The sequence below is a fragment of the Panthera leo genome, chromosome D1 (genome assembly GCF_018350215.1).
Source record: "Panthera leo isolate Ple1 chromosome D1, P.leo_Ple1_pat1.1, whole genome shotgun sequence".
NCBI lineage: Eukaryota > Metazoa > Chordata > Mammalia > Carnivora > Felidae > Panthera > Panthera leo.
Window position 1 is genome coordinate 13,235,629 of NC_056688.1, and position 20,679 is coordinate 13,256,307.

Below are 20,679 nucleotides of genomic sequence, written 5' to 3' on the forward strand. Positions count from 1 at the left end.
CTTATACATGCTCCGCTAAACAGACACATTTAGTAAAAACTGCCTGCAGCCATTAATGAAAATAACCAAAGATGTATGTAAGGAGGTGCATACAGATGAAAACCTGAATGAAAATCACAGAAGGGAAATACTAGAAAATAGCAAAGAAATGTCAAGGTTCTTCTTAGCTAACCTCAAATCTATAAAAGTGCTCATTATAAACATCAACGCCTACAACATTAAAAAAAAAAATCCGCAATATCAAGATGAGTCACACGTTAATTACAACAAAAGAGGAGTCTTAAAGCTGATCAGTATGTGAAATCTCACTCCCAAACCCTTTTAAATAATTAGGTTCTTCTGTTCCTGGAATCTTAAGAGTGAACACTAATCTTAAAAGGACAGGACTGTAATAATATTAGCTACTATTATCAGTAACTATATTTATCTTAAAGCGGCGTATTCTATTTCTCGGGCCACTGTTTCCCTGAATACTGGTATAAAGAGAGTCCTGTACTACGAAAGGAACCAACTCACACAAGTGTAAGAAGTGAATGGATATCCTACAAGGCACCCAAATGCACGCAGAGTATCATTGGAGGGTTTTCAGTTTTTACACGGATAACATAAATACGCATCATAGTAACCAACAAATAACCACCTCTGAGCTCTTAGAATTATGCTGAAGGTTTTCCTGAATGCTTCCAACAACTAATAGGCACATGCACTAAAGCAGTGCCTTCCACTCAACGAGAAGGTAGACAGCCGTGTGAGTACCTATATGGAGTCCTTTTCAGAGAAGCATGGATAGAAACAAAGACTAATAGATCACTCTTCATTCATTCGAATATCTGAAAATTCTAAACCTTAGAAAAAAGGTTTGAAAAGATGAGTACCAGTGAAAATTGTCAGATTTTGGAATATGAAAGACTCAAACACTGATGACAACAATCTCACTCTGTCAAAGAATCCTACAGTCAATTCAATGGTAAGAATATTAAATGAACACATAATATCTGCAGCGAGAGCATCGACTAGTGTTACTTCCAAGTATGTTTAAGTTAATGCTTCCACACAATATAAGCAGGAACCTATTACCTCTAGAATAATCAGACCTCCAGAAGGATTATAGGCATAAATGCCTCTCAAAAGTCTAGTGCCGTTGTGCTGACTCCCAACCACTGGGCATATTCAGTCAAACGGGCCCGATCTAGTGGGTCTGAGAACAAATGTACCAGATACTGGAAACTGACAGGCAGTCACTGCTTGCCTGTGGCCAGCTATGCTCCTGAAAACAAAAGATGTGCACCTTTGGGGAAAAATCTTGAAACGGCAGCATTTGGGATTTTATTAAGAACAACCTAGGCTAGAAGGCACAAAGGATATGAGCCAGAACAGTGGGGTCTGTTTCAAGGTCTGTGATTCTAGATTCTTACCCGTGTGCTTTGTGAGTGGGGCAAGATGGCTAGTCTCTGTTATTATCATTTCTCTCTGTGAAATAGTCGTGTTTAAAGGTATATGTAGAAAAATATCCTGAAAATTCAAAATGCTGCAAGTTCATTCCCTTCTGTTGCTGTTACTCTTGTGGAAAGGCCAGAAACGATGACGGGTCGATGGGCGGATGGTCAGTTTGGAGTCTGTGCAGCCAATGACTTACTCCAAAAAGCCAACAGTGTTTTCAAATACTTCTGAACAATGAGGTGGACAGAAAACTTCAAGTGCATGTATGTGATTTTGCACGATACCAAAATAGTCATCCTTCCATGCTTATTTCTACAGGTCTCATATGGGTTAAGGCTAGAATTAAAGACAGACATGTACCTCTGAAAGCCGTTAAAGCCATCTACCATTAAACACAGACCACGTTAGAAACTGCATGACCTGACATGAAATGTGACTTCCTGAAATCAGTGTTCCTCTTACCGAGAACATGTATGTAAGTGCTAGGAACATGTTTTAGTTTAATGGATAAAAAAAAATGTATTTTCCCTTCTACAGCTGTGTTTAAACAAAGTAATGGGGCAGCAGCTCCACGCATAAATCCATAAATACATATATGTTCACACACACTAAGCAAAAATGTCCTTCATGTTTATCTTTCCTTCTAATCTTCATATCATTACACCGAAAACCTGCACTCTGCCGCCTCAAATAGACTTTGATTCATGATCTTTCTGAAGGTGTAAATCAGAGATCTTGCCTCATGTTAGAGCGAACGTCCTTGAAAACTCAGTTTCAAAAATCCACATCAGCTGGTATTATGCCCTGGTATACAGCTTTGTCTAAAAAAGGTGACTAACTCAGGCCATCTTCAACACAGGGATATCTGCTGACTGTATCAAAATATAAATAGGGAAACGTAGCTACTGGGAATTTCCAGAAAATCACAATCTGGTGATCATAACTGAAGACATTCAACTCACTAGAGGTGTTCTTAGCAGCCTGTCAACAGTCCTTGCTTATAATCAGCCTTCTCTCCCTAGAAACTCTTAATTCTTTTATGTCCAACGGTTGCAATTTGTGGCAAAGTGTGTGTTCATGGGGTATGATTTTTACAGCATAATCTAGAGCATAAGCAATACACAAGGCAGTGAGGAAAGCCAAAGATAAGGAGATCAACAATATTAAATGAGATGTAAGAAGAAAGAATCATTAAGCGGGTTTTATAACCGCGCTCTGCCATGGGGTAGAGATGTGGTAGCCCATCTCCTCCTTCCCTGAACAGAGGAAAAAAAAAAATCCCGGTAGTTAGAAGCAACGACATTTCATGTGGTGAGTGACTCATCGGAGGGCTCTAACTTCTCTTGATCTTTGCTTCTGAAGCTTGAGGGTTCAAGCCCAAGAACACATGGAATCTATAAAGACTGCTGATTGCCATTCCTTAGAGTGTTTGGTAAAAGAGGCTATTTTTTAAAGTCAGCAAGATGGGTGGTGATTCTTCCTAAAACAGGCTTGAACAGCAACAACATTAACCATTAACCTTTTCCTTGTTGCTGGAAGCCATCGGTAGTAAGGGCCACCCCACTCCGTTTCCCGGGACGCGCCCCACGCGTCTCTTACCCAGCACTGTGATTGTGGTGTAACTTTCCTGGGGAGGGTCAGTGTAGAGCTGGCAAAAGTATCTTCCTTCATCCGAAATCGAGACATTTGTCAGCGACACTTTGAGTTCACTGCTAGAAAAATTCAGCAACTGAAACCTGCTGTCCTTCAGAGCTGCGAGACAAAACACAGAGGCAGTGATTAGGAGGAAGCGGACGGACCATCCATTTTCCTTACCTCGGGGAGGAGGAAGTCAGGTGACTGGAAAGGCCGCTACAGAGTAGAAAAATCGAGTAAGTCTCTGGGCACCTGTTGGGTACTTCTTCATGCTTCCTGAATTACTGTTTTGGGCTTCAACGATAACTGCACGTAGACAAATAACCTTGTCCGAAAGGAAAGTGACACACATGGGGCCTGTGGGTGTAAGAGCACGCGCAAACACACAGACGTGCGGGCACGTGCCCACACCCACGCACACGCACATGTGCTCCTTGCTGTCACTTTCAGCACGTGCTCATAAATCGTATCAGATTTTCCATTGGAGTTCAGCAAAATGAAAACAGAAGGAAGGGCAGGCTGTGAGGATCCTCTGGACGTCCAGGGACTAGGATGTACTCCCCTTGAAAAAGAGTGCTTCCAAATTATGAAACCCCCCAAAAAATCATTATTAGTAATTTGAAAAACAACATGGAAGCAATTTAAAAACATTTTACAACAAAACAATCCCATCTGCATTTAACTTGGATGCATCTTTGTATCTGGTATGGTTGGAGGTGAAGCTTCCCGAAGCCCACGACCCAGGGCCTCCCAAAGCCTCAGGCCCCGCCTGCAGTTTTCCAGCTTCAGCTTCAGCTTCAGCTTCACAACAGCAAACAGAGGAGGATAAAGTAGGAAATCAGAGTCACCACAAAAGTAACGTTTGTGGGCTTTTCATTCATTTCAAACATTCACCTTTAAAGTCCTTCTACTAATTTTGGCAAAGGCTAGATTCATTTATAATGACCAAAATTCACTTTAAGAACGACTGGCTCCTCTCCTTTGACCTTCCTTCACCCTCTTAGGTGCTCCTTGGGTTTATCAACTCCACACTTCCTGAATGTTCTGGGGCGTTGGGGAGGAGGGGGACAAGTAGATGGGAAGGGACGTTCCTCTACATGTGCTTTGATGAGGTACCGATGTTCTCAAAGAGCAGTTTTTTGAAAGACCTGACTCTTGGTCTTGCTAAGCTCAGACATCCATCTGAACCATTTCTAGGATACACAATTGAGTTTCAATGATTACCTTCTGTGATATCATATTCGGTAAGGTTCCAGCACATGGTAACCTCCATCTACCAGAGGCTATGGTGATAGGAGAGTTTGGTTTTGTCTCCATAGGCACAGATTGCCTTGGAAACTTCAATCTTCAAACCAAACAGATTACCCTTCAGAATGCTATATTTTCTTTGCCTTACCCTATTTGAGTTGTTGTGTCCGGGACTCAATTGCATTCACCTTGAATTACTACAATCAATTCCTATTGCAAAGTAAGACCGCTTTACTTTTAAAAGGGACCATTCAAAGTTTCTATTAAGTAGAAAGATTATGATTGCATGTCTCTTCTTCCCTCTGAAGAATTGACTAAACTTTAAGCATCTAACATTAAATTTAGAAAAGGAGGCCTTGGCAATCTCTTTATCAAGACAACATGTAGGAAAAAAAAAGTTGCCATCTAATACTATTGAGATGGAAACTTACGCCTGAAGTCCCTGAAATAAATGGTCTGCCTGTTGGGATTCAGCAGCTGGATCACAGAGTCGTCACTCTTATTGACTTGGCAGCTGATGGTCGCAACTTCTCCCTCGATCACTGTCACGTCTTTCGTAAACAAATTCTGTCCATCGCCTTTAAAAAAAAAAAAAAGGAGAAAAGAATTTCCATCGATTAAAATTTGGCTCATGGCTCAGTTAAAATGAGAAGCAAGAAGTGTGTTAGAAAATGGACTCCAGAAGCAACACTGGTGTGGCTCCCTCACTCATCCCAGAGAGATCCAGGGGCCAAATGCAACTTAGCCTGGAGTCAACGCGCTCTCAAAAGTGGGGATGCCAACGTTCCAGCTTCCGCTATCTTATACCAGTTAAGGAGTGTGTTGGAGAGGTACGGAAAGGTCAGAGAATTCACTTTTCTAAGAAGCTGCAGCTGTCACAAATGGAGTGGGGGAGAAACATATACTCAACCTCAGCTCACACGCCCTTGAGCTAAGCTCTTTGGTCGCCTCACAGAAAACTCAAGGGACCACTTAATAGAAGTAGGGGAGGAGGGCTCAGTAAATAACTTTCTCTTGTTAGTGGCTGTCGACGTTCCCAAGGTGTAGGCAGGTCAGTTGTTTACTGAGTGGGAGTGAGGACCTACCCAGCTAGGACTCTCTGGAATCTCCATCAAATCCTGGGAGAGCTTACAGTTCAGTCTGTTACTCTGCTCTCAGAAACTAACACCTTCCAGACTCACCGAAAGCCCCAGGCAGTCCCAAACCATGCCCCTTCTGCAGCTTGCCCATCTAGCCACTCAGAACATCTCTTTCAGAACACATCAAAAAGTTAAGGGTTACAGATCCACTGATACGGGCTTCTCTCCAGATCTGCTCTAGTTTGTTGCTTCTAAGATTAGTGACAGTGGCCAGCGTGCCTCATGAATGTCCCATAGGATCCACAGCACGGGTAGGAGGAGAGCAGAATTCAATTCAATAGCAAAAGATGAAGCAACTGTTGAATGTCCAATTCTGCACCTGGGATAGCAGAGGATATAGAAATACAGGACCCCGTCCCAACCTTTCAGAGGCTGCAATGTGGGGGGGGGGGGGGTGGGGGTGGGGAGGGGAATGGATACCTAATCTTCACTTATGGAACAAAAAATGCAGAATGGGCAATGGGTATGTACAAAGGTCGGTCGGGAAGATTGCTTTTTGGCTGGATGATCTCAAGTAAATTATTTCAAGTCCCCGAGCCAGTGTCTCATCTGCAAAATGGGGACAGTAATTCAAAGCCCTCTCCCAGAGCTGTTGGAAGGATTGAGAAAGGTAATAAATATAAAGCGTTTAGCACTGTGTCTAGCTCCTTATAAAGCTGAATAAATGAGAGCTGCCCTCCTCATCACCATCATTTCTGTAGTTGTCAAATCCAAACATTTATTAGGCAATTCCACATGCTGGGGGGTAGTGTGCGTGCAAGAATGAAGGCTCACACTCCCTCCTCTCAAGCTCTCTAGGTAATTACAAATCAGGGTGGTTTATTCACTCCTCCCGCCAAAATACAAAACAAAACAAAACAACAACCCCAAAACAACTTTGTCACATTTAGAGACAAAGGTCAAAATAAATCCTATTGCAAAAGAGAGAGAGAGAGAGAGGGCACGAGAGCGCGCATAAGTAGAGATGCAATCGTTGTAAATGGAGGATATCCACCTGCTATCGTATTTCTGCTGAAGGATCCTTGTTTGCCAGGACACAGCGAGGAAGTGTGAGAAGGGTGTGAGATGGCATTAAGCCAAATCCACCTAGAAGCAGACCAGCCTCTGACAGAGGATTAGAAAGGAGAGGACTAGGGGTTAAGGACAAAATTATTAGAGCCGCAGATAAAACAAAAATTCTTGGTGCTCGAGGAGTAAACCGAATTAACCTAGGTGTGCGAATGCAGGCCCCCAGGGCTGGCAGTGAGCGGAGAGGGTAAATATTCCCTAGCTTGATCCAGCAGTGAAAGCTTAGTGGGCTGAACAATGTTATAGAGTAACAACAAAAAGAAGACGTGATCAAAAAAACCAAAACCAAAACCACAAAGGAACGCTTATTTTTCCCTCTGTGGATTACTGGGACAGACACGGAATTCAGAAGCCAGCTGGAGGGAGCGGTGTAGTCCCAGATTTGAGAAAAGAACAAGGAAAAGGGAATTCCTGCCAATCAAGCAAGCTTTTCAAGGTGGCTTTACCGGCCCTGGAAAGAGTATGTACAGAAAGGACAACACGCTAATTTCCTTGGGGTAACCCAATCCAGTAAGAAAATTAAGGAGACGTGAAACCACACAATTCCAAAGCTGTGTCGGTCTTAAGTCATGGGAGCTGCCTTGAGGAGATTAGAATACCAAATGGGGTCCACTGGGGTCTACTGGGCCATGGGCAGAGATTTCCTCTACCTGAAGAAATCTATTGCCAACATAAATAAGAATCTTCACTTTATAGGAGGAACCTAAAGAAAGGCTAGCTGGTGATAGGCCTTAATCCCCTCAACATAAATCAAGGCCTTACAGTTCCTCACCACTACCTTGTAGGTACTGGAACTTATTAAAGTCAGTGGCAGTTCCACTGGACCCTAATAAAACAGTTTCTGTGGAACTAACTATACCATTTAATTTCAGTCTTTCCTCGGCATGCTAGTATATGCTTTCTGAATAGCGTCTACATCCACGTTAAGGCTCTCAAACATTTGCACAGGAGACGGGGACAAAGAGAAGTTGACCGTGATGTTGTGTGTTAAGCAATTAAGGTAATAAAACGGAATCAGAGGAGTTTTGTCTGTTAAAAAGTCTGAACATTCTTTTTTTTTTTTTTTTTTTTAACTTTTATTTATCTGTTTATTTGAGAAAGGGGAGGGAGGGGCAGAGAGGGAGAGAGAGAATCCCAAGCAGGCTCCGCGAGGGGCATGGGGCTCCAACTCACAAACCATGAGACAGTGACCTGAGCCGAAATCAAGAGTCAGTCGCTTGACCGACTGAGCCACCCAGGCTCCCCAAAAAGCCTGAACATTCTTAATTATTACTCAGAGTTAAGTAACATAAGACCAGATCCCTTTACTGTGTTGTCACTGAGTAAATCATTCAGGTAGAGTTTTTGCCCTTGTGTGTGCGGGCAGAGAATGTGCTCTGCAAATCCACGGCGGTACCATCATCATTACTGTGTTATTTTTTGTAACTGCTAAAGCCAACCTAAAATCCAATGTCTCCGAAAATGACGGTTCCTAGCTATGTTAACATGGTCATAATACTAATGTTAAAAAATTACAAGCGATAGTGAAATATTTTGCTCAAAGAGATCAAAGCGCCTTGGCTGACGGTGGCCCAAGAACGTCACTGCAAAAATCACCAATAAATTATACGGATCAGCTGGACAGCAGTTATATTAAACAGATCTCCATACTTTGAGATGCCGTAAGATGGCCGCAACGGGGTAATAATGACCTATTTATTTGAGGCAAAGAAAGTGAATGGCAGTGATGAGAATATATGTATGTCAGTACTCTTAACTGCCTGAAGCCTTTAGGTAAAAATAATTTCTGCTCACAGCCTCAAATATTTCTTCCAAACAGAAGGGTGCACTGTGACTTGATAAATTTCCCCTTGAAACAGATATCATGACAATTAGGTTGTTGCAAAACACAACTTGATCTGGAGTAGAAGGGTACACGCAGGCAACATAGGTGCCTTTCTTAAATAATCCACTTAAAAAAAAAAACCTTGCTGATTTTCTAAAACTCAATTAGCAGATGTACTGTCAAGGCAGAAACAGCACATGTTCTGGGCAAAAGAAATCAAGTAAGTACAATATACTGTCGCCATTAAATAAGGGTGTTAACAGCAAGGTAATTTATTTTAAGGGCGGAACAATGTCTGACATGTATAGACATTTTTGACTGCTAATTCGTGTACACGGGTGAGGTTTAGGAGACAGAATCAAAGTGGATTTTAATTTATACCAATAACAGTATTCTCTATAACTTCTCTATTTGCTACCCCCACCCCCCCCCCCACCCCCAATTTCTAAAAACACAACACTGGCACTGGAGAAGCCTGTTCACTCAAGAGCAAGTTTCCCGTAGTAAACTAGAAGTTGCTAGGACATTTATTCACAAGACAGACAAAGCACATTGTCTAAGAAAAGAAAAAAAATTTTTTTTGATTAGTAAAGACCATTTCAGCGGGGTTGGTTAGGGCTTGAGGGAGGGTGGGGGTGCCGTTGGCTTACAAATCCCTTATTCAAGTGGCTTACCTCATGGATTCTTTCCTGAAACCTCATTTTGCTAGAAGCTCTATTTAAATGGCGTTACACCACACACTAGCACTGACTGGATTCTACTCCATCCACAATACGGCCACCTGAAGGGGGTGATGGGGCAAATCTCAAAGCCAGAAGCCCAGATGAGAAAGGGGGAAGGGAGCACCCGTCTATACAGTGCTAGGCACTGTGCTGGTCGCTCTGCACACGTTTCCCTCTCAAACTCCTGGAGTTCTCAATATCCCCACGTCAGAGACTAAGAACCTGAGGCCCAGAAACATTCAAACAAGTCTCCTAGCGTAAGTCAGCTAAGTGTCGGAGCTGGTGTTCGAACCCAGTTCCGTCAGCTTCTCTGGCCCCATACGGTTTGTAGTTTTTAGCCAGCCAACATCGGGATCGGCTGCCAAGGTTCTACTGGCTCAGCCTTGGAAAATTTACTTGTCTTTAAAGAGGGTTATTTCCCTACGAGCAACTTCTGATATTTTTTTTTTTTATTTCCATAATTTATCCAGAACACAATTACACACTTCAAGATGAGAGAGAAACTGTCCTGAATGTAAAACACCTTGTTTACTACCGCTTCTCTCTTTCAGCACTCAGCACACTTTGCCCCTGGAGAGTGCCTTTATTACCGGTGCATGGCGGGCATTGGCCAGCACCGAGAGCTCGCCCCCGCGGCCTGGCTGTTGATCAAGAAAGCACTTCATTTACACCGGGGGAGTCTCTCCAGTCAAGTCTATAATAAAAGAGCAAGTCATAGTTAGAACAGAATTTGGTTTATACTATGGCAACTCTGTAAACTCTGACACTGAGGAACGCTGAGCACTCTTAAGTGGGAAGATAGTTTGCCCAGAGAAAGAGCAAATAGAGTCCCCTGACCTACTCCTTCAGTAGCAAAATTGTATCAGGGAAACCTTTTTAACCCCCCCAACTCTGCTATATGTTAGACTGAACCTCACATTAAATCAGCACAGTCAGGTTGTCTATCAAAATAGGCAAAAGTCAAACCAAAAATACAGATTGTTGAAAAAAAAAATCCTGCCAATGATCAACGTAGCCGTTAACTTCAAGGAGCCACCACAGTTCTGGAAATTTTGCCCTAATTAAAGGCTCAGGAGTATGAATTCTTCTCCTCTAAGAGGTATCTAAGTTTAGACTTTCCAAAGAGTCAAAAAACTTGTTTATGAGAACTTTATATTTTATTAGTCTGTGAGCCCTCTGTGTCTTTAAAAAAATTTTTTTTCCAATGTTTATTTTATTTTTGAGAGAGAGAGAGAGACACACACACACAGCGTGAGCAGGGGAGGGGCAGAGAGAGACACAGAATCTGAAGCAGGCTCTAGGCTCTGAGCTGTCAGCACAGAGTCCAACGTGGGGCTCGAACTCACGAACCACGAGATCATGACCTGAGCCGAAGTTGGACGCTCAACTGACTGAGCCACCCAGGCATCTGGAGCCCTCTGTGTCTTAAAGTTTCAAATGGCTTTCCTCCATTCTCCTTTCTATGAGATCCCCATTTTTATAACCATGTTAAAGTATGTGCCCAACCCTTACCTCTACCCAAACAAAACCATCACCAACAGAGGCCTGGTGATTCCTGGGACGCTTCTGAGAGCTAGCACTAGAAATGAGTACATCTCAGGAAAAGAAAAATTAAGATTCTGTTGAAACCCAGAGGGAAAAAAAATCTTTCTAAATGCGTATGTTCCCCCAAGTCAACGTAAACACAGTGTTCACGACAAATCATTAACAAAGCCATTAAGATTTGATTTCTATCTAAGCAATTATTGTCAGCATATTTTGTACATTTCCTTTAAAAGACTCAATCCTATCTTTCAATTCATTAAACTGTTCCTTGCATTTACAGCGTTTTATATCAAATCAGAAACCTATTTGAATTAATAAGAATTACAGTAAAAGTAATTTGAAAATAAATTATTTGAAGTTCAAGCCACGAAGGCTCTTGATGAAAGAGTTTAGTCCCATTTAAACATTACAGGAACGTTTTCAGTCATCCAAAGTGTAGACGAGAGACAGTGAGAACCAGTGTCCAAAAGGAGGAGTCCATCAGCATGCACCAAGGTTAAGGGCAAGACCACTTCAACATAAATATAATTCTTTATTTCAGAGAGAGGTGATACTTCAACCTTTGTGGATACTTGAATATTTATTTAAAATCAAAAGCATTCAATCCGTCTGCTGTTTACAAAGCTTCTCTTAACCTTTTTGATCCCCGTCCATGTTCTGCTATCCCAAACAGTGAAGTTGAAATATGTCGACTGTCTGTTCCAAGGACTGCTACTCCTGGTCAAAGTAATTACGAATGCGAACTGCACGGCTCATAAGCCTGGAGTTCGAATAAACCGAGTCCACAAATAACTGCAACATCGACCAAAACATTTCATTTGTGTCCCCTTCTTCTTCACAGAACGCTTATGAAATCAAAGGTCAGCAGAACTGAAAGGAACGGGGGGATCGACGCTCTCATTTCATGGATGAAGATACTGAGGCCCGGCCAAAAGCAGAGGCCACATCTCCTAACGGGTCACCAAGGTATTTCTGTTCTTGGCTATTTCTGAATAACATTTATGGATTTGTTTCTAATTACGGAAGTGATAGACGCTCAAGGTTTTTTGTTTGTTTGTTTTGTTTTTTTAAGCTTTGTTTTACAGGTAGCATCTAGAATGCTATATATCCTACGGTATGGAGATGGTCAGGATCTCATTAAGAATCTCCTACAATAGAATTAGTGTCCTGTCACTTGAGCTTCTGGAAGGAAAAATACACCGAATTTAATCTAATCTCCTTTTATAATCAGTTAAAAAAAGGTGAGGCAAATTTTTGAACGGCAAGCTAAAGAGTAATCTTCCTCAGTGCTGGTTTTTTCTTCAATTAAAATTGTTGATTTCCCCTGAATACAAAACAAAAAAATATCATCTGACACCACATTAAGCTATTCATGAATATTCTGTATACACATTCTTGTTTAGTTGACTAATGGCAAATTAACGCTCTCTATTTTAGCTTAAACACATACTATAGGTATGTTTGATTAGCATTGAATTCCAAAAGCTGATTACTATGCATGCTTTGATTATGTAATTACATAATAGAGTATAATGGCTCCTTTGGAGTCATTATGATCTATATGGCAAATATGTTTCAGTTTTGCTATAGTTTAAATACACGTTGAGATGACAGCTCGTAACAAGGCTCCACTTTTCAGTCTTAGCAGCTAAATGGGCATTTCCCCATTCATCGTAACATCTCCTTGACACCAATTAAGGCCTATTGTGTCAGGCTGCATGCACTCTGAGAAATTCCCTTTGTTTTCTTGGCATTCAAAAAAGGACATTAATTTAAAAAGCTGTATTAAGCAAAAGGCCTGGTTTAAAAAAAAAAGGCTGAAATTCCATCCTTCATCCACCCTTTGAAAAGTCTGCAGGGAATCACATCTGGTTCATCAATCACTGTTCAGAAAACCACAAGGGGGTTAAAGATGGAATTTCACCTTTAACTCCAAAATGCACATAATGGGAGATCAGCCAAGAATACTGATGCTGGTGGTCATGGCTGGCCACAACGCGTTCCGCTCAGGGTCTAACTAAACATCAACCACACCAAGTTATACAAAGGTCCAGTTCTGCAAATCTCAGGGCTTGCAAATCCCTTGTATTTTGAAGCTGCTTTTGGAAGGGGTAGCTATGAAACAGCACAGCCAGATTTTACCTCCACGGTTCCCAAGGCTAATTTTTGATGTATCCAAGGCCAACAAAATTTACCTGGTAAAAAGATTTTGGATAATTCCGCCATCAACTTAGAAACCGGAGCCATCGGGTTTTAAAAGAGGACAAAACGTTATTTTAAAGAATTACGTTAAGTTCCCCCTGTCCCCATGAAATCCTTTAATCTTGTACTACCTCATTTGCAAGAATTGCTGTTTCTGCTCTTTGCTTCCAAGAGAGCGATCCCCGATCCATGCGGAACCAAAGGCGCCCAGAGTCTTAACTTTAAATCAAGCTGTTTTTACCTTTGTGTCTATTGGTTTTCAACATTAGGGCTGAAGAGCTGAGGTCAAGCACAGTCCAACTGGTATTTACATATAGGAGGGGAATCTCTTGTGTGAAAGGAAACATTGATTAGAGGTGTGAAAACTCTTTCCAAGGAAGACAGGGACAAAAGAAAGTACTTAGAGTGTCTGTGCCTGTGCTATTTCAATTGTAACCATCACATTAGCTGCCTTCCTGTTAAAAGACTCTGGGCTCAATAGGACTTTTTAATCAGAGCCCCCAGCACTAAAGGGGCCAAGCAATTATGACTCTTAAGGTCTAAGCTGCTGCATCCCATAAAATGGAGAGGTGCAATCCCCTCTATGATGATGTTTATCGGCAGTCCTAGCCATCCACTAAGGACTAGAACCAGCTTTTCCACTAAATTTCGCTTATCAAGGAAACGAAGGGCAATCAAAGAAATGAACGTACAAATAAACTATAAAAAAGAGTAATAATCACTGAATTGTTTGGCTCTTTACACTGAAAGGTGAAAATCCTAGACTTGTTTTCGGCACGACTTCCTTTTCATAGCTGGGCAGGTTTTGTGGCTTTTGGCTGATGAGAAAGATGGCATCTGTTTTTGGAGGGAGGAGAGCCCAACCCTGAAGAAAAACTCCCCCCGGCAGACAGGTTTTACGAGAATTAAAAAAAGAACCCTCGACGTCGAAAAGTCACTTTTATTTGCTGGTTAGGACGGCAATGAAGTCACCCTGTGGGAAGAGGCCTTCTAAGCCTGCTAAATCTGCTTAGAGGCTCTTGGGAGAAAGGGGGCTCTTAAAAATGTTCATTAAAAAATAACGACCGCCATCCAACTTGGACTTTGGAGGAGAACGATCTGAAGACAGAGGCTTCTTACAAAACTAATTGTGTTGGCAAAGCAAGTAGTTTCTTCTCAATGGATTTGATTCTGTGATGCTCGTTTATGGCAAAAGAAGAAAAAAAATGAACAGTTTTAGACTGAGCTGCTCCATAGCAATTCAAAGCTGGGTGGTGTTCCAGCATTTCAAAACAGATTATTTCTCTTAGACAAAATGTGAAGGCCAACTGTTGATCTTGTGCCTCAACCGCTCTGCTAATGAACTGATAATATGATATTCTATTCCCTGGGATAGATCAAATGACGACTTTGTAGAGGGAGAGCTGGGCGTGTGAAATTCTGCTGTCTGTGCGCATGGGCTATTGGGGAAGAAAATCATATCCCACCAGGGAGGGATCCTGGAGACAGAAGCTGGTAGCTGACAAAACGCAGGCTCTCACACCCTCCAGCAGGGTGGTCTTGTGTCCACACCAGCTCAGGCCTGGGATGACGGGAATCGACAATCTTAATTCACATACAGAGCTATCTGCCTTTCCCAAACCACATGCTACTCATAACGAAAGGTGAAGATTTACATGATTAAAACTCAAAATACATACTGAAATTTTTGGAAACCCACAAAGGAAGATGTAAACATTAGGTTCTATTATTCCTAAAAAGACTCAAGGCAACTTGGACTTCTCTCTTACCCCAGAAGACCTATTAACAGCCCAACCATTTGTAACATACGCTGCAACGGCCTCCAGTGAGCTCTCACCCTGCAAGGAAATACGATGTTGCCTCTTTTTCTAACCAAACGAAAAATCTAGGATTTCAAGGCTCTGTGGATGGCCTACTCTACTGTGGTTACTTTTACGTAAGTGATATTTGTCAATGCCCCTAAGTCACAAGCTGATTAGAGATGCAGCCTGTCTGTGACAGTTGTGGTTACTAACTGCTCCTCTGTAAAGTACTTTAAATTGAATTTCCTTAGGACTCCAACCTCAAGTCTCAATGAAGAGGGCCCACGTACTTCGCTTATTTTTTATGCTCTGATTTTAAGCACCTAATTTAATATCATTTTCCCTTTGATAAGAGGTACCATGATTAAACTTGGGTCATTTTTTGCTTGAACTCACTAAAAGCGGATTCTTCTTTTTTTCTTCACATTTGCCTCCAGGACGTCAGAAGACTAACAATAAGTATAAGATATTTAAAATCACAAGGCTATAACATGTAACAATAATTATTATACACAGGGAAGAAGAGGGAAGTGACGGCTTTCCTCCAAGTCTAGAGGCAAGAGAAACAAATTATTTCTTTTCCACAGTGTTCATTATTATTTAAAAAAATTTTTAATATCCTGAAAGCTCCCACTATTTCCTGAGGGGGTATTATTTTAATCATCGGCCTGGTAACAATAGCTAATATATTTTTTAAATGTTTTCTATGTGCCAGGCGCTATGCTTCTTTACATTTTCTCATTTATCCCTCACAATAATCGATATGGGGTTCATTTTATTTTAGCATCCTCCCCATTATACAGACGAGGAAACAGATTTCGGGAGGTTAATTGAGTGGTTGGAACCGATATCCGAACCCGTGCCTATTTAACTCTAGATCTGGTGCTATTAACAATTACACGATATTAATGAGGCTTTATGATGCCAAAAGAACAGAGGGGAACTACTGGAAGAATCTACTGTATCTCATTTCTGTGATTTAGGAATAAAACTAAAGTAATACTCTAAGCACATAAGGGAAGCTTAGCAGCAATCAGTGCGTTCTAATATCGCAACACTCATAAAATGAGCTCTACGTGCTCTATACCCACAGCCTAAACACTGGCCCTTCGGTATTTAGCGGAAAGATGCCTGCTCCGCCAAAGGGTCCGAATTCAAAGACAGCTCAACTGCACCTTCAAGCATTTACAGTATCTGCTTCGAGGGTGTTCATTAGTATTGACAATCTACGTGACTGAAATTTGGCTGCAACAGCAAGCCTCTCTCTACATCTCCTCGTTCATTTTCCCTGCCAACAAGAGCCATTGAAAATCTTCCAAATTCAAAGCTTAGAGCCGACAGGACAAGCGAGTGAGGATATCAGTTGGAACACATCAGATATGGACTTAGAGTGAATGTCAGCTTCAACTGACATTACTACAGAAACAGAAAACGAGGAGATGGGAGGGGATGGAGGTTTCATATTCTCATTCTAGAGAGTACGCCGAGTGTGTGTAATATGGTTTGTGCAAGAAACAGCTGTAAACCCATGATAATCATCGTGCTGAATAATGCTGCGACATTCAACTTACTCACATCTCCTACCAGGAAGCCAAGTAGCTTCGGACTGTTATATGAACTGACAGTTTCTTAGCTGGAAAATCGGGGTCCGTGACTAAGGCCCTTATTGGTAAGTTATTCCCTGTATCCTCTGTCAGTCATAAAGCAAGTGGTGGTGTTTTTCACCTCTGGGCTTTGGGTTGCTGGTCGCAGCTGAGTCTGGAGGGGGCATGCGAGTGAGAAAGCTCCTGTGATGTCAGGGTCTGAAGAACGGACTGCATATGGAGAGCGGCCAAAGGAATTCCAGATTCTACTTTTCGTGACTGTTGAGACCCTCCTCCCCCCCAACCCCGCAAAGCCTGTGTCAGTCAGATACGCACTGTAACCATCTACATTGGTGCCATCATAAAAAATGACTTGATGAGTATCATCTGAGTGTGGGTTGCTGGTTAATCGCTAAAATTAGAGACAAGTGACAAGGACACGTGCCTGGTCTTTGCCTCGTAAATGGGTACTGGAGGAGAAATGAGACCATCAGGACTTGGAGAACAGGAGTTTGTGCTGTGGTTTGAAGCCTACTGGCGGGACAACTGGGAGCAACTCTGAAAGTCTAAATCTGTTTTTAGATTTAGAAAGGGTAAACAGTATCTTTCTCCGGGGTTGTTGGAAGAATCGAGGGAGGAAACGCATGTCACGGTATTTTTTTTGTAAGCTCCAAAAAATGCTAAGTAAGTGACAGAATCTTCTCCACCAACTTCTTCATTAGCATCATCACTAACTCCATGAGGCCTCTGTCTATATATCCAGGACCTTCCAACAATTCTGACAATTGTCCAGAATTCGCTGCAATTTTTCCCATGTCAGAGCTCTCGCGATTATTCTTTTCATTTCAAGGCTAACTTAAAAAAAAAAAAAAAACACAGAGCAAATTAAAAACATCTTCATCACTTACGTTAAAGGGCAAACTAAAGCTGTCCCAAGAAAAGTATAAGGCAGACAGCACGTGCAGGCAGAGGGCTGGATATCTGAAATTAGGTTCAGTTTACAGCATTAAACACATGACTTGTATTTGGGTTTCCCCCATTTAACTGTAGGAACACGCGTAGTTCTGAGGACAATCCTGTGTCCTCAGGATGTGAAGGGTCACCCGTGTCAGGTTACACAGCATCCTCAGTGGAAAACCTGGCTGGCATCCTGAGGGATTAGAACATTGCACAGAAGTGACCCTCCTGTAGCACTGGATCTCTAAATGCCACAATTAAAGTGAAATGAGGGGCGCCTGGGTGACTCTGTCGGCTGAACATCCGACTTTGGCTCAGGGCATGATCTCCTGGTTTGTGGGTGTGAGCCCTGCGTCAGGCTTCGCGCTAACAGACTGGGGCCTGCCTGGGATTCTCTCTCCCTGTCCCTCCCCTGCGTGCTCTCTCTCTCTCTCTCTCTCTCTCTCTCTCAAAAATAAGCATAAAAATATTCAAAACAAACAAAATGGAACAAAAGCAATTTCCACAGAGCTTGTTGACCTCCCCACTTTCTTGTCCTGTGCTTCTATCCAGGGAAGACCCCAGGAGTTAACGGAATGTGTAGGATTACCAGGCCCTTCTCTGAATAATCTCAGCCAGTGAGGCCTGTGTGTGTGTCCTCTGTCACTTCCCTCCAGTGCTGGCTGTCACTTCTCACAGACGATTCTTTCCTTTATCATTAAGTGCAAGAGCTTTGCGAAAGCTACTGGCGTTGAGATCTTTCCTGCTTATTAATGAGTTCCTGGGTGTGTCCAGGGTATCCGAGGTCTTTAGAAACCTAACCTTCAACTAAGTGCTGTGCTACTAAGCGTGAGGGGGTGTGATTTTTCCCCCCTCGTGTGACACTGGAGGAAAGAAAAGTGCATAGACAAAATAATATTTGGTTTAGTTTGACAATTACACTTTGACACTAATAGACGTTCTTAGGGGAAAACAGACCTTTGGATGTAAGAAGCAAATCAATAAAGAAATTGGGGACTGACACTAGGTATTGACATTAATTTCTTATATTATCATTACTTGATCCAAAGTACCCATTACTATTCTATTTATAAAAGCAGGGAAGCTGACCGTGGAGGAATCCCTACCCGTCCTGCAGGATCCAGCTCAAAGTCATTAGCTTTCTCTGTGGAACCCCGATGTCTCCCCAGGTTTCTAGGCTTCTGGCTCATGGTGCCTTGTACTTGCCCTGGTCTCCGCACTCACTACACTGAGACTCTGTGGGCTGTCTCCTTCTTTTGATGCTGATCTGGGTTCAAATGTTGGTGCCAGACTCTGGAGAGGCTCCTTTAGCCCTCTAAACCTCAGGTTTCTCACATGTAGTACAGGCATACAAGTATCTCTCTCACTAGGTTATTCTGAGAACCAGATGAGACCAGAAACCTATTTGTGCTGCAGGAGACTTGGCACACGGGTCGTGTGCCCCCCAGCCTAGGTTCCTTCTTCACCTTTGTATTTCCAAAGCATCACACAGTGTCGGCTTACACAGCGATCGTTTGGTGCAAGCTTTCGAATGAAGCTCCTAAGTGAAGGGCTGTTTTAAGACCTTCACAGGTCCCGGACACTCTCATTTTAGGAGAGAAATAAAAATATATTAAGGTGTACCATGCCCCACCTTAAGTATAGTTTTGAATAAAAAATTGCAAGGGATTTCTGTCATTATGCTTTTGGAATGATAACTCCAACCGCATATTTCGTTCTGAAGCCAACAGTTCTCTTTGGCACGGCTCAAACATTTTCACAAGGCTCTTGGAAAGACGTGGGGCATAGTATTGTGTCTCTAGTGCTCGACGGAGAAAGAACCCGGCTTCAAGAAGTTCCCGATGTTGAGGGAGACAGACACATGTACGCACAATGACAACACAAAGTGGTATTCTAACGTGCTCTGGGAGCCTGGAGGAGGCCGAGGGGCGATGACTCCTTCGGGGTGGGGGTACGGGTCCTAGAGTGGGCAAGAGGAGACATTTCAAAGAAGGATCATGACATGTTTAGAAGAAAGGGAAGAGTGTAGCGCGCTCTGAAAAGTGAGAGGAAGGGACGCTTTCTGGAAAGGTCATTAGGTCCAGGTATTGAAGGGCATGGTATGCCAGGCCAGGGAATTTGCACTTTATCTTGTAATTAATAGGGGGCTAGGAAGCAATTTTAATCCAGGAGGTGATATGGTCACACCTGCGTTTTGAAAGATAATGTCTAGGAGGAGAGGGAGGGAAGACTGCAGGTAGGGAAAGGGCCTGAGCCAAGATCAGTTAAGAGACTCCTGCCAGAGTGCTCACAGCTGATAAGAGCCGGTCAGGAAGTACGGGAGAGGACAGCAGAGCCCAGGGTGGAGGAGAAAGAGCAAGGAGATGAGAATGTTCGAGGTGAGCGAGGCACATGGGCTTTCGCATCAGCAGGTTTTCCATTCCGCAGAGGGGAACGACTGTTCCTTTGTCACCTCAACGGAACCCCAGTGCATGTTCAGGAAAGACCAGCAGCGAGCTAACTTTATAAAGGAGTTAGAAGGCAAGTGCACACACATTCTCATGACTTCTGCTATTCACTGCTGAGATGGGTTTTGGTAGCGCTCACTGGTACCAGAAACATAATCAGGGAACCTGTGTCCCACACTCCCACCCCCATTAGAGCCCCGCTATTCAGCGTGGGAACAGCAACAGTTTTGAAAATCCCAGGGATGTTATTAAAATAATCTCAAAGTCATATCGGACCTCCTGGGTCAGAATCTGCATTTTAACAACAGACTCCGGTCATTCATACGCAGGGTCTGAGGAGCTCGGGTGTAGAGCCCAGTAATTCTTTTTTTTTTTTTTTTTTTTTAATTTTTTTTTTTTTTAACGTTTATTTATTTTTGAGACAGAGAGAGACAGAGCGTGAACGGGGGAGGGTCACAGAGAGAGGGAGACACAGAATCTGAAACAGGCTCCAGGCTCTGAGCTGTCAGCACAGAGCCCGACGCGGGGCTCGAACCCACAGACCGTGAGATCATGACCTGAGCCGAAGTCGGACGCTTAACCGACCGAGCCACCCAGGCGCCCCTAGAGCCCAGTAATTCTAATTGCTCCCTGACATCGTGTGCACAAACAGGAGACTGCTGGCTTACCCAAGGAAGACCTTAGAACACGGTGTGTTCCTCTAACAACCTGTTTCAAGGAAACTGGTGCATCAGTGAGTCATGGGATAAAGAAGGTCATGAACCACTACCAAGTGATTCTCCAGGGACAAATGTGGCTTCAGCAACTTTTTTTTTTAATGTTCATTTATTTTTGAGACAGAGGGAGACAGAGCATGAGCATGGGAGGGGCAGAGAGAGAGAGGGAGGCACAGAATCCGAAGCAGGCTCCAGGCCCCGAGCTGTTGGCACAGAGCCCGACGTGGGGCTTGAACTCACAGACAGCGAGATCATGACCTGAGCCCAAGTCGGACGCTCAACTGACTGAGCCACCCAGGCACCCCTTTTTGTTTTGTTTTTAATGTTTATTTACTTTTAAGAGAAAGAGA

General features: G+C 42.9%; 1 protein-coding gene across 5 annotated transcripts in view; it reads right to left on the minus strand.

Moving 5' to 3' along the window:
• CADM1 (cell adhesion molecule 1) overlaps positions 1-20,679 on the minus strand; it is a 329,962-nt gene that overhangs the window by 62,551 nt on the left and 246,732 nt on the right. For all 5 annotated transcript variants that reach the window (XM_042906897.1, XM_042906896.1, XM_042906895.1 and 2 more), the window contains exons 2-3: positions 4,755-4,901; positions 3,040-3,192 (exon numbers count right to left, since the gene is read on the minus strand). In XM_042906897.1, coding sequence (XP_042762831.1) covers positions 3,040-3,192; positions 4,755-4,901 — 300 coding nt within the window. The remainder of the gene's footprint in view (positions 1-3,039; positions 3,193-4,754; positions 4,902-20,679) is intronic.